At 37.7% G+C, this 13,414-nt stretch overlaps 1 protein-coding gene across 1 annotated transcript in view; it reads left to right on the top strand.

Moving 5' to 3' along the window:
- GNAQ (G protein subunit alpha q) overlaps window positions 1–13,010 on the top strand; it is a 328,961-nt gene extending 315,951 nt beyond the window's left edge. The window contains exon 7 of the mRNA XM_053575717.1: window positions 7,659–13,010. Within this exon, the coding sequence (XP_053431692.1) occupies window positions 7,659–7,849 (191 nt within the window). The 3' untranslated portion in view covers window positions 7,850–13,010. The remainder of the gene's footprint in view (window positions 1–7,658) is intronic.
- Window positions 13,011–13,414: the final 404 nt, after the last annotated feature.

The raw sequence follows: 13,414 nt of genomic DNA, 5'->3' as shown, positions 1-13,414 counted from the left end.
TCTTGAAAGTACGATGTTGGTATTTTGATAGGAATGGCATTGAATAGGTAGATTGCTTTGGGAAGTATAGACATTTTAACAATGTTGATTCTTCCCATCCATGAGCATGGTATGTTCTTCCATTTGTTAATATCCTCTGCTATTTCCTTTCTGAGGATTTCATAGTTTTCTTTATACAGGTCCTTCACCTCCTTCATTAGGTATATTCCTAGGTATTTCATTTTCTTTGAGACTATGGTGAAGGGAGTTGTGTCCTTACTTAGCTTCTCATCTTGACTGTTATTGCCTACTGTTAAAGGCTACTGACTTGTGGACATTGATTTTATATCCTAAAACATTACTGTATTTTTTGATGACTTCTAGGAGTCTTGTGGTTGAGTCTTTGGGGTTCTCTAAGTATAAGATCATGTCGTCAGCAAAGAGGGAGAGTTTGACCTCCTCTGCTCCCATTTGGATTCCCTTTATTTTCTTGTCTTGCCTAATTGTATTGGCTAGAACTTCCAGCACCATGTTGAATAGTAAAGGTGACAGAGGACAACCTTGTCTGGTTCCAGTTCTAAGAGGAAAAGCTTTCAGTTTTACTCCATTCAGTAAAATACTAGCTGTGGGTTTGTCATAGATAGCTTCAATCAGTTTTAGAAATGTGCCACCTATGCCTATACTCTTCAGGGTTCTAATTAGAAAAGGATGCTGGATTTTATCAAATGCTTTTTCTGCATCTATTGAGAGGATCATGTGATCTTTATTTTTGCCTCTGTTAATATGGTGGATAACGTTTATGGACTTGTGTATGTTAAACCAGCCTTGCATCCCTGGGATGAAGCCTACTTGATCATGATGAATGACTTTTTTGATGATAAGCTGTAATCTGTTGGCTAGGATTTTATTGAGAATTTTTGCATCTATATTCATGAGTGAGATTGGTCTGAAATTCTCCTTTTTGTTTGGGTCTTTTCCTGGTTTTGGTATGAGGGTGGTGTTTGCTTCATAGAATGTGTTGGGGAAGATTCCTTCTTCCTCAATTTTTTGGAATAATTTCTGCAGTACAGGAATAAGCTCTTCCTTGAAGGTTTGATAGAATTCTGGTGTGAAGCCATCTGGACCAGGGCATTTTTTGGTTGGAAGATTTTTTATTGTTTCTTTGATCTCAGTGCTTGAAATTGGTCTGTTCAGGAGCTCTATTTCTTCCTGGCTAAGTCTGGGGAGAGGAGGTGATTCCAAATATTGATCCATTTCCTTCACATTGTCAAATTTCTGGGCATAGAGTTTCTGGTAGTATTCAGAGATGATCTCTTGTATCTCTGTGGGATCAGTTGTTATTTCCCCTTTATCATTTCTGATTGAGGTTACTAGAGATTTTACTTTTCTATTCCTCGTTAGTCTGGCCAATGGTTTATCTATTTTATTTATTTTTTCAAAAACCAACTCCTTGTTTCATTAATTTTCTGAATGATTCTTTTGTTTTCAATTTCATTGATCTCTGATTTGATTTTGGATATTTCTTTTCTTCTACTGAGTTTAGGCTTCGATTGTTCTCCTTTTTCCAATTCCGTAAGATGGCTTGTGAGATTGTTGATGTGCTCTCTTTCTGTTTTTCGAATGTAGGCATCTAAAGCAATGGATTTTCCTCTCAAAACTACTGTTGCAGTATCCCACAGGTTTTGGTAGCTTGTGTCTTCATTGTTGTTATGCTCAAGGAAGTTAATGATTTCCTGTTTTATTTCTTGCTGCACCCATCTGTTATTCAACAGAAGATTGTTTAATTTCCATGCCTTTGTGTGGTGTGGAGTGTTTTTGTTAGAGTTGAGTTCCACCTTTAGTGCCTTATGGTCTGAGAAGACACAAGGTAAAATTTCAGTTCTTTTGATTCTGTTGATATTTGTTTTGTGTCCCAGGATATGATCAATTTTGGAGACTGTTCCATGGGGTGATGAGAAGAATGTATATTCTTTATCTTAAGGATGGAGTGTTCTATATGCATCTATCAAGCACAGTTGTTCTAGCGTCTCATTTAAATCTCTTATGTCTTTGTTTAATCTCTGTTTAGAGGATCTGTCCAGCTCTGTAAGAGGAGTGTTAAAGTACCCTGTAATTATGGTATTATCAGATATCAAATTTCTCAGACTGAGTGAGGTCTGTTTCCAGAATCTGGGAGCATTTAAATTGGGTGCATAAATATTTAGAATTGAAGCATCTTCTTGTTGTATTTTTCCCTTGACCAATATAAAGTGACCATCTTTGTCTGTTTTGACTTTAGTTGCTTTAAATCCACAATGAATCTGAAAATAAGATTGCAACTCCTTTTCTTCTGAATGCCATTTGCCTGAAAAATTGTCTTCCAACCCTTGACTCGGAGCTTTAATTTGTCTTTTGAAGCCTGGTGTGTTTCTTGCAGACAGCAAATGGATGGCTTGTGTTTTTTAATCCAGTCAGCCAATCTATGTCTCTTCAGTGGGGAATTCAAGCCATTAACATTTATTGAGATAATTGATAAGTATGGTAGTATTCTATTCATCTTCTTTTGTGAGAGTCCATTGCTTAGTTTTATCCTTTGCATCAGTGTGGAGGTTAGGTTCTGTCCTTTAATTTCTGAGTTTTTACTTTGCTGCTGATCCATTGTGGTGGTCAGTGTGCAGAACAGGTTGAAGTATTTCCCGTAGAGCTGGTCTTGTTGTGGTGAATTTCCTCAGTGTTGTATATCCGTAAATGATTTGATTTCTCCGTCAATTTTTAAGCTTAGCTTAGCAGGATATAGAATTCTGGGCTGGAAATTGTTCTGTTTAAGAAGATTAAAGGTAGATGACCATTGTCTTCTTGCTTGGAAAGTTTCATTAGAGAAGTCTGCGGTCACTCTGATGGATTCGCCCCTGTAGGTCAACTGGCGCTTACTCCTGGCAGCTTGCAGAATCTTTTCTTTTGTCTTGACTTTGGACAGGTTCATCACAATGTGTCTTGGAGAAGCTCCGTTAGAGTTGAGGCGAACTGGAGTCCGATATCCCTCTGAAAGCAGTGTGTCAGAATCTTTGGTGATATTTGGGAAATTTTCTTTTATAATATTCTCTAGTATGGCTTCCATTCCTCTGGGGCATTCTTCTTCCCCTTCTGGAATTCCTATAACTCGTATGTTGGAACGCTTCATAAAGTCCCATAATTCTGACAGTGAACGTTCTGCTTTCTCTCTCTTCTTTTCTGCCTCTTTTACTATCTGAGTTACCTCAAGAACTCTGTCTTCTTCTGAAATTCTTTCTTCTGCATGGTCTAACCTGTTGCTGATACTTTCCATTGCATCTTTAAGTTCCCTAATTGACTGTTTCATTTCCTTCAGCTCTGCTATATCCTTTTTATATTCTTCATATGGTTCATCTCTTATTTGATTCTGTTTTTGAATTTCCTTTTGGTTATTTTCCACTTTATTCGCAGTTTCCTTCATTGTTTCCATCATTTCTTTCATTGTTTTCAACATGTGTATTCTAAATTCCCTTTCTGTCATTCCTAACATTTCTTTATAGGTGGAATCCTCTGCAGTAGCTACTTCATGGTCCCTTTGTGGGGTTGTTCTGGGCTGGTTCTTCATGTTGCCTGGAGTTTTCTGCTGATTCTTCCTCATGAGTGATTTCTTTTATCTGTTTCCTTGCCCTAATTTTCCTATCACTTCCTCTTGCTCTTTAAGTTCTCGTGCCTGTGGACTAAGGGTTACAGGACCCGAAGGGTGAGAAGGTTTAAGAGCAAAAAAGGGATGAAAGAAAGGACGGCCGAGTGATAAGAAAAAAAAGAGAAAAATAGAGAAAGGAGAGGGGGTGGGTAAAAGGAATATTGACAAAAAGAAGAGAGGTACAGAAAGAGGGAGACAGGGCAATATAGGTGTACAGTAGGGTACTTTGATACAACCTTAAAAAAAAAACCACCATCTGGGAGTGCCCAGTTGGGTGGTTCCCTTGAGGTCAGCAGCTCTTTGCTAACCTGATCAGACACAGTACCCCACCTCCACCAAGTAGAGAGGAAAGACAAAAATGCTATAAATCAAACCAAAACAAGCGAACAGAAAACTTTACGGGATAAAATTGGCTGGAAAAACCAAATAATAGCAGTAGAAACACTAACAAAAATGAAGTTGTAATTATTGAAATAGGCAGCAATGGGAAATTATAATTAAACTAGAGAAATTGAGAAAGAAAAAGGATCTGTATGGAAAAGGTTGAACTTAAAAAACAAAACAACAATCAACAACATCATAATAAACAAAAAAAAAAAACAACCAAACCAAAAAAAAAACACAACCAAAAACAAAGCAGTATGTATATGTTGTTGAATATTGTCTGGGCAACACGTGGTCTTCTGGGGTATGAGGTGTTAATCACAGTTCTGATAAGACTGGAGGCTGCTGATTTCTCAAACCCCAGCAGGTAGACACCCTAAATCTCTCTTCAGCCCACTTAAAAGGCACTTTGAACTTGTAAACTTGCTGAGCAGAAGCCTTCCCAGGAAAGTGCTTGTCGCTGGAATCACTGCTGAAGTGGCTATCCACTTACCCAGTGTGCCAAAACCGTCTCACTCTGCCCCTGAGGGTTAGGGCTGCAAGGCGGCTCAGACCCCACACTTAGGCTACTCGGTGCTGGGTTACCAGCTCCCACTCAATTCTAGCTCTGCGACCCTGAGGGCAGAGCTTGCCGGGGCAGATCCCTCACAATGGCTCCCTGTGGCCCACAGCCAAACACTAGTAGCTCCGTCTGGCTCAGCAGGTCAGACTGGGGCCCTAGACAACAGCCAAAGTTCTCCGCATTCCCCCTCAGGCTCTGCCCAAGGCACCTCAACTGAGTGCCAAGTCCAAAGACACCAAAACAGTTCACAGGTAAGGCCTTTCTGGTTTGCAGTCTCACTGCTACTGAACTTACAGTTGCGGGCGGGTTTAGACCGATTGAACACATGCGACCACTTGCCGGTTTTCCACTGTTTTAGTCCTCCTTTTGGGGTCCAGAAGTCTCTTGCTGATTCTCTGTATCCTCGCAGGGGTGATGATAGGCAGATCCCACCAGCCAGAGATGCCTGGAGTCCTATCTCCCCAGACTCACGGTCCCCAGATGCAAGGAAGCTGTTACTCGGCCGCCATCTTGCTCTCTTCTCTCCAGGATGTATTAAGTGATTTTTAAGAATAGCTTTTTTGAGATATGACTCACATATAATTCAACTTTTGAGGGTATAAAACCATGTTTTTTTATGTGTTACATGAATAAATTTTTAATCACATGGTACTTATAAAATTAGCCATTTTAACTATTTTTAAGTGTTTAATTCAGTTGGGTTAGCTACGATCATAATACCGTGCTGCTATCATCAGTATTTCCAAAATGTTTTCATCACCCCAGTTAGCAACAGTACCTCATTCCCCCCTCCCCAAAGCCCCTGGTAACCTCGAATATACTTTCTGTCTCTGTGAATTTGCCTGTTCTAGGTACCTCATATGTGTATGTAGAATCATATTTGTTCTTTTATGTTGGGCTTATTTTACTTACTATGTTTTAAGGTTCATGCATATTATAGCATCATATTATAGGAATCACTTGATTCCTTTTTATGGCTGAATAATATCCTGTTGTATAATCCATTCATCTGTTAATAGATACTTGGGTTGTTTCCATCTTTTAGCTTTTGCAAGTAGTGCTACTGTAAAAATTGGTATATGAGTATCTGTCAGAGCCCCTGCTCTCAGTTCCTATCAATACCTACCTAGGAGCAAAATTGCTAGGTCATGTGATAATTTTATGCTTAGCTAACATTCATTATAATAGATCAAATCTGCAGTGAAGCTGTACCGTACATTCCCACAAGCAGTACACAAGGGTTTGGATTTCTCCATATGCTCCCCGACCCTTGTTATTTTCCAGTTTTTTGTTTTTGTTTTGTTTTGTTTTGTTGTTTTTGAGACAAAAAACATCTCACTCTGTTGCCCTAGGCTAGAGTGCCTTGGCATCAGCCTAACTCACAGCAACTTCAAACTCCTATGCTAAGTTGATCCTCTTGTCTCAGCCTCCCATGTGGCTGGGACTACAGATTCCCACTGCAACACCCAGCTAATTTTTGCTATGTTTAGTAGAGATGCAGGTCTCCTGTTGATTAGGTTGATCTCAAACTCCTAAGCTCAAGTAATCCTCCTGCCTCAGCCTCCCAAGAGTGCTGGGATTACAGGCCACTTTTTTTTATAGCCATTCTAGGAGATGTGAAGTGATAACTCATTGCAGTTTTGATTTGCATTTTCCTAAATGATTAATAATGTTGAACATCTTCTTGTGTTTATTGGCCATTTGTATATCTTCTTTAGAGAAATGTCCATTCAAGTCCTTTGCCTGTTCTTTAATTTGGTTGTTTGTCTTCTTGTTGAGTTGTAGGAGCTCTTTGTATATCCTGAATATTCACCCTTTATCAGTTAAATAGCAAATATTCTCTCCCATTCTATAGGTTGTCTTTTCACTTTCTTAATAATGTCCACTGATGTACAAACATTTTTAATTTTGATAAAATCTAATTTATCCATTTTTTCTTTGGGAGAAAAATATGACCTGTGCTTTGGCATCATCTACAAATTCATTACAAAATTATCAAAAGCGAGTGTATGATACCCCATGATCATATCAATGTATACAGTTATGATTTAATAAAAAAAAAGTCACAAAATTTAAAAAAAAATGAGAAAAATTATCAAAAAAGTTTTTTTGTTTGTTTGTTTGTTTTTTTGTAGAGACAGTTTCACTTTATCACCCTTAGTAGAGTGCCGTAGCGTCACACAGCTCACAGCAACCTCCAACTCCTGGGCTTAGGCGATTCTCCTGCCTCAGCCTCCCGAGTAGCTGGGACTACAGGCGCCTGCCACAACACCCAGCTATTTTTTTGTTGCAGTTTGGCCGGGGCCGGGTTTGAGCCCGCCACCCTCCATATATGGGACCAGCACCCTTCTCACTGAGCCACAGGTGCCGCCCATCAAAAAAGTTTTTAGTTTATCCTGATAAATATGTCATAATCCTTTTTCAAAGCATCTAGGAAAATATTTGCTACAGAAGAGACCCCAAATCAGTGCCAGAGAATATAAACAATTGTTTTATCCTTACACGCAGTGAACTGAATGCTACATAAATATAGTGTACTCCGAAGTCTATAGAAATGAGACTGCAAAGGACCTTGGTTGATGGACCTGATTTTAAGGAACAGGCGTTCTATTCTGAGAGAAATTTCAGGCTGCAGAGTTTTAAAGGACCCATAATGTCGTGTCAGGTCTCTGGAAGACAGATTGACAAGGGAGCCTTTGGCAGCCATGTCCATATACACACTTATATAGCTGAAATCAGCAGAGTTAAGCCAGTTGTGAGCAGAAATAAGCCATCACTTGCCTGCTGAAGAGTCTGCGCTTACTCCGCGTCACTCAAGGAATCAGTCTTCAAGTCATCTGTTTTCATTTATCCACATTTTGTGGATGGATGGATAGATGGATGGGCAGGGGAATGGACAGACGTGGTCATGTGGGAAAAACGGTTATAATAGATCAAATCTGTTATGCCCATGTAATCTTCCTGGTTAGTGACACCGTAAGTATTTACTTCTGAAGAATGATGAATGAATGTATTAGCAGATCAGCTAACAAGCTGTCCCTCTCATTCCTTCACTAACAGGACCCCAGAGAGATGCCCAGGCAGCTCGAGAATTTATCCTGAAGATGTTCGTGGACCTGAACCCAGACAGTGACAAAATTATCTACTCCCACTTCACATGCGCCACAGACACCGAGAACATCCGCTTTGTCTTTGCTGCCGTCAAGGACACCATCCTCCAGTTGAATCTGAAGGAGTACAATCTGGTCTAATTGTGCCTCCTAGACACCTGCCCTTCCCTTCCCTGGTGGGCTATTGAAGATATACAGGAGGGACTATATTTCTGTGGAAAACAGTTTGCATAATACTAATTTATTGCTGTCCTGGACTCTGTGTGAGCGTGTCCACAGAGTTTGTAGTAAATATTATGATTTTATTTAAACTATTCAGAGGAAAAACAGAGGATGCTAAAGTACAGTCCCAGCACATTCCTCTCTTTTTTTTAGGCAAAACCTTGTGACTCAATGTATTTTAAATTCTCAGTCATGCACTCACAAAGATAAGAATTGTTTCTCTCTCTCTCTCTTTCTCTCCCCTTCTCCCCCCCTTTTTTCTGTCTCTCCTTTTCTATAAAGCAAAACAAAACTGATTTCCCTTTTTCCTTATCCACACCTCCCTCCTACTTTTTCCCAGGTTGTAACGGCCTTTATCTTAGTTGCATTCTTGGTCAAGTTTTTCTCGAATGATACAGTCAGAACAAAGTCATTCGATTTAAGCCATCAGACATCAGCTTAATTTAACAGTTTATAGTTGTTGCCGAAGGATTATATGTATTAATACTATGGTTTAAAATGTATTGCTCTGGATACACATACAGAGTTTCTTTTTTAATAGATACATTGTCTTGTCTCACTTTGGACTGGGACAGTGGTGCCCACCATATGGTTAAGTGTCATTTCCTTTGGATGTTACCTTCAGCCATAGCTTAATCCTAACGCACAGAAGTCAGCCAGGCAAGGACGGTGACACACAGGAGTTCTTTCTTATGAAATGCCATGTGCCATTGTCTTTCCTCCCTTCTTTGCTTCTTTTTCTTTTTTCACTCTCTCTTTAAATTGCAGATGCCAAAAAAATATGCCAACAGACACTACATTATCCCAATGGCTGCTACCCAGAACCTTTTGTAGGTTGTTCTTAAATTTTGTTTTGTTTTGTTTTGGGTTCAAATGTTTTCTTCTTTTTTTTTTTCTTAGTGTTTGGGCCACAGTTTTTAAAAACAACTTTTATTATGGATATGTGTTGCCAAAGCTGGCTTTTTGTAAAATGAAGTTAATAAGAACTTAAAAAATAAAAGCTGGTATTTTCAAAAGTAAGAGAGTATAAGACTGTGAAGCCTAACCTGACTGGCTGAGAATGAACCAGAGTGACCAATTGCCAAACAGTCGGTAACTGTAAATTTGAATCTTAAGGTCCGTTCTTTTTCCTTTGTCCTTAAGATCACACTGTTTAGTGTTCATGACCCTTGGTGAGTGTCCAAATTGGCGATGTAGACAAGTATCCTGTGTGGTTTAACACGAAATCTACATACGTCTCTTTATTTGAAGCCAGTTTTACTCTCTTTATGTTAAATCCAAGTAAGTCTGCCAGGAACGTTGATTGGCAGTAGTATTCTGCCACCTTTAATTTACAAAATCTGAAGTTACACTGCTGATTTACCACCTTCAGGATCTTCTTGAACTGGTGACTAGTTAGATTGAACTTAAAGAATATTTGTGGACTTAACTCAAAAGTGACCTCTCAGTGTTCTAGAGAATGTGTATTTATGTAACTGAACCTAGCAGGAGAGAAGTTTGGAATTGTGTACGTGCAATTTTTTCAACAAATGCAAAAAATACAGCACATGTATTGATGAGTTTCTGTCAAGCAGTTTGAGTTGAAATGTGATTTCAGAAAATAAGCTGCTGGGAAGTTAGAATTAGGCCATGATACTGGTCTCATTTGAACCATTGTGATGGTGTTTGGCACTAAACTTCCATATACATCACTCATTTGGAACAACAAAGGGAGGGAGAAAATTAACAACCTGTTAGACGAATACCAAAGTTACTAAACAGTAATGAAATATTCTCATTCTGTACTCTCCCGGCCTCAGACAACACAGGTTACTTTTTTTTAATCATTGCTCAGAAAGCACCTGTAATTTAATTAACAGACTGCCTGTAGGTATAGTGCAATTACAAATGCTCTAATCATTGTACATACATCTCTTGATATTGCAGCATCCATACTGGCTTTGTAATCATTAATTTTTTGGCAGATTGAATGTGCTGTATTGATATGTATCTATGTAATTGTATTGTATGTCTTATAGCTAATTCACATTTTGAATAATGTTATTTTATTTTTTAAGAGAGGAGAATGTAAATTTGTCAGTTTATTTCTGACTAAGGATTACCTTTTTTCCATTTAGAAAAGAAGATTTAAAAAAAAACCTTACTATCGTACAGAGCGGTACTAGCATCGTGCTGTATAAAATCATTTGCACATTCCTGACTAGAGGTATACTGATTATAAGACCCAAAGGTAATTTCATAGCAAAATACATAAAATCAGTTGGAGCTTTTATACAAACATGGAAACCAACTTTGTAGAACTTTTGCCATTTGATCTAGGATTGGAATATGAGCTTTTATACAATTCATATTCTTATTTGGCAAATGCACAGTTTAGTATTACCTCTCTGATGGCCTTTACTAGAAAGGCAGTTTTAGAAGCTATTGTGATCCACTAAGGAAATGTTTTAACAGCTAGAGACCACTGCTTGCCTGAAAAGGCAATCTTAAATTTGGTGCAGCAAAAAAAAAAAAAAAAAAAACAAGCAAAAAAAAAGTAAGCGACAACATTTGAAGGCCTACAGTTGTGTATAGAGTAAACCTCATCACCAGATCATAAGTGTTACAGTTTTAGGGAATCAAGATATTCTATTTAATAGAGCTATAGTAGATGTAGTCAATTAAACCTGATCTCAACGCTCAAAGAAGCTGAGCAAAACAGGGAAAGATTGTTATATTTGTCTTTATGAAATTGGGATGGAATTTGCTATGCAGAACTGAGGTTTGTGGCTTCACTGTTTAATCCTAGGGTGCATGACAAGATCCCTTCTCTTGAGAAAGGAAAAAATTGATCACCCTAGCCACAGTGATACATAGAAACCTAATTGTATCCACACTAGTCATTCGAAGCTAAAGGATTTTCTTTTTTGTTTCTTTGTTTGGGGTTTTATTGAAGGGGCTATGGGTGGGCAGGGATTCTTTTCAGTTTTGTATAAAAACAAAGTTTAGTCATGCTTTATATTATATCGTGATTGCAAGCGTTCCAAGCGTGTGCCACTGGACTCCTATTGTGGATGCTCTAGGTAATGGAGGCCTGTGGTGAGTTTTATGGTGACTTGGGCATGTCTTATTCAAAAACAAAACAAAACACAGAAACCTTTCTTCAGCATACCAAGGCAAGCAGCCATTTCATGACTCACTTAACACATTGCAGTGTACCAGTTTACAGATGATTTTTCCCTTTTTGCGTGACACAGCAGTTCCAACCCCCAGAGAATTCCTTATTTGTAAATTGGAGGTTTCTACTATGCCTTACAGAGCTTAAATTCAAAAGTTTGTGCCTCATATCTGAAACAAAGGGAAATAACACACCCGTTGAAAAGTAAATAAATCTCTTAGAAGTTTTTTTTTTTTCTTTTTTAACATTTCCATATAAAGAGCTCTGTTGAATGTCATGAATAGACTGGAAAAAAGAATCTTAGGAACCTGCATATGTTGTTTACTAGTAGATGACATCTACACAAGGAATTTGAATTGAACACCTGAAACTTGTGTCATTTTTTTTTTTTTGGTAGATTAACTAGAAGGCATAATATTTTAAAAAAGTAATTCAGCTAAAGGGCAATTTACTTTTTGTATTTCAGACTATCTTGATTGTCAAAGTGTGTGAACTATAATTTTAAAATTTATACTGCCACATGATTGTAAATTTTAGTTGTCTTAAGTTAGGAATTGGTGAAAGCTATTTATGCTGGATTTGGGTCAAAATGACTTTATTATTTGCAAAAAATAAATTAAAAAATAATGGGAAGAAAGGGCTGCATAATAAGATACTGCAAGACTCAGATATTGGTTGGAAATTACCCTCAAATTACCTTCTGATTACCCTGGATTTCCCTTTGTTTTCAGTTTCTCAAAAAGAATGAATGAAATGAAATATAGCAGAATGTTAACCCATATAAAAATAAAGTGTACCCAAATATTGTAATGTATATTGCTGCTCTTCTTAAAATTAAATAAGGGTTTGAAACTACTTAATTGGTAATCAACAGTGTCTCAATTGACACAAATAAGGTGTACATTAATATTTTCTTCCAAAGATATATCTTTGGTTAGAAACACACAAAAAACAAAAACTAGTAGTATTGTATGTTCATCTTTCTCTACATATTTCCAGCATATGTGGCATTAATAGCTCTGTCCTTGTAACTGTGTCTTTGGGGTTTCATTTTCGTTCCATCAAATTAGGAAAAGAAATGGCTTAGTTGTATATGATTAGCTAGAAATTTATGGAGCCAGACACCTGCTGTTTAGTAGAAAACTTAGTACAGAGTCTAAACTTGTCATTTGTTTTTCTCAGAGATTAACAAACCATTTCCTGCTGTCTTCCTCACTACCAAAATCCCCTTTCAATAACACTCTTGCCTCTAGAATCATATATTGAAAAAGTATGCAAAAAAACTTAACAGTTAAAAAAAAAAAAAGTATGCATATACACCCAGCACATAGTAGGTGCTCAAATATTAATTTTTCTCCTCATCTTCTTTATCTACCACGTACCATCCATTTCTCCAATGATTCCAACCCAGTAATAAATGACATTTACATGTTACGAAAACACCTATTGGGTCAAATTGGATCTTGCGTGGATAAAGGAATTCTGACTTTTATGTAAGCATTTGGTAGGCAGAAAAGAACAGGGAGGAAGGTTTTCTTCTGTAGAATATTTTTACATTTAGGAAAGAAAGGTGGAAAATGACCTTGTAACTTTGTCCAGGTTACTTTGACTGAAACTTGGTTTTGGTGGATTTCTTTTCCTCAAAAAATGCAACTTTTTGCTGGACTCCTCACCCATCATCACAATTGGAAAACTTTACTAGACCTATGTATTTAGGGAGTTTTGTCAGAAAACATTTTTAACTTGCAGTATTTAAAAAAAATCATATTTACTGTTCTTAAAATGTCATTCAAATGCATGTATTGTCTATTGTTTGGGGATGGGAACTAGTTTTGCAAAAAAAAAAAGAAAAAAAACACCTGATGTTGTATAATAATGCCCCAATGATCTTGCTGGTTAAAAATACAGTATTTTTGGCCATAATTTCGTACTATAGTATTCTTCATTCTTGAGTATTGCTTCCCTCGAAGTTGCCCAAGCCCCTGTCAGAATGTTTATAAGGAGTATTGAAATACATATTTTCTTCCTAAAAGCACACACCAAAAACCATTTTCCTTCTGTGTATGATCAGAAATAACAGTCTCCTTTAGTGGAAATATACATATTGGTAGTATTTATCAAATTTGCTCTTTTGTGTTTTTTTGTTTTTTTTGTAGAGACAGAGTCTCACTTTATGGCCCTCGGTAGAGTGCCGTGGCCTCACACAGCTCACAGCAACCTCCAACTCCTGGGCTTAAGCGATTCTCTTGCCTCAGCCTCCCGAGTAGCTGGGACTACAGGCGCCCGCCACAACGTCTGGCTATTTTTTGGTTGCAGTTTGGCCGGGG

This window comes from Nycticebus coucang, chromosome 2, assembly GCF_027406575.1.
Source record: "Nycticebus coucang isolate mNycCou1 chromosome 2, mNycCou1.pri, whole genome shotgun sequence".
NCBI lineage: Eukaryota > Metazoa > Chordata > Mammalia > Primates > Lorisidae > Nycticebus > Nycticebus coucang.
The sequence above is the reverse complement of the archived record's forward strand: the minus strand, read 5'-3'. Positions and strand labels throughout refer to the sequence as shown.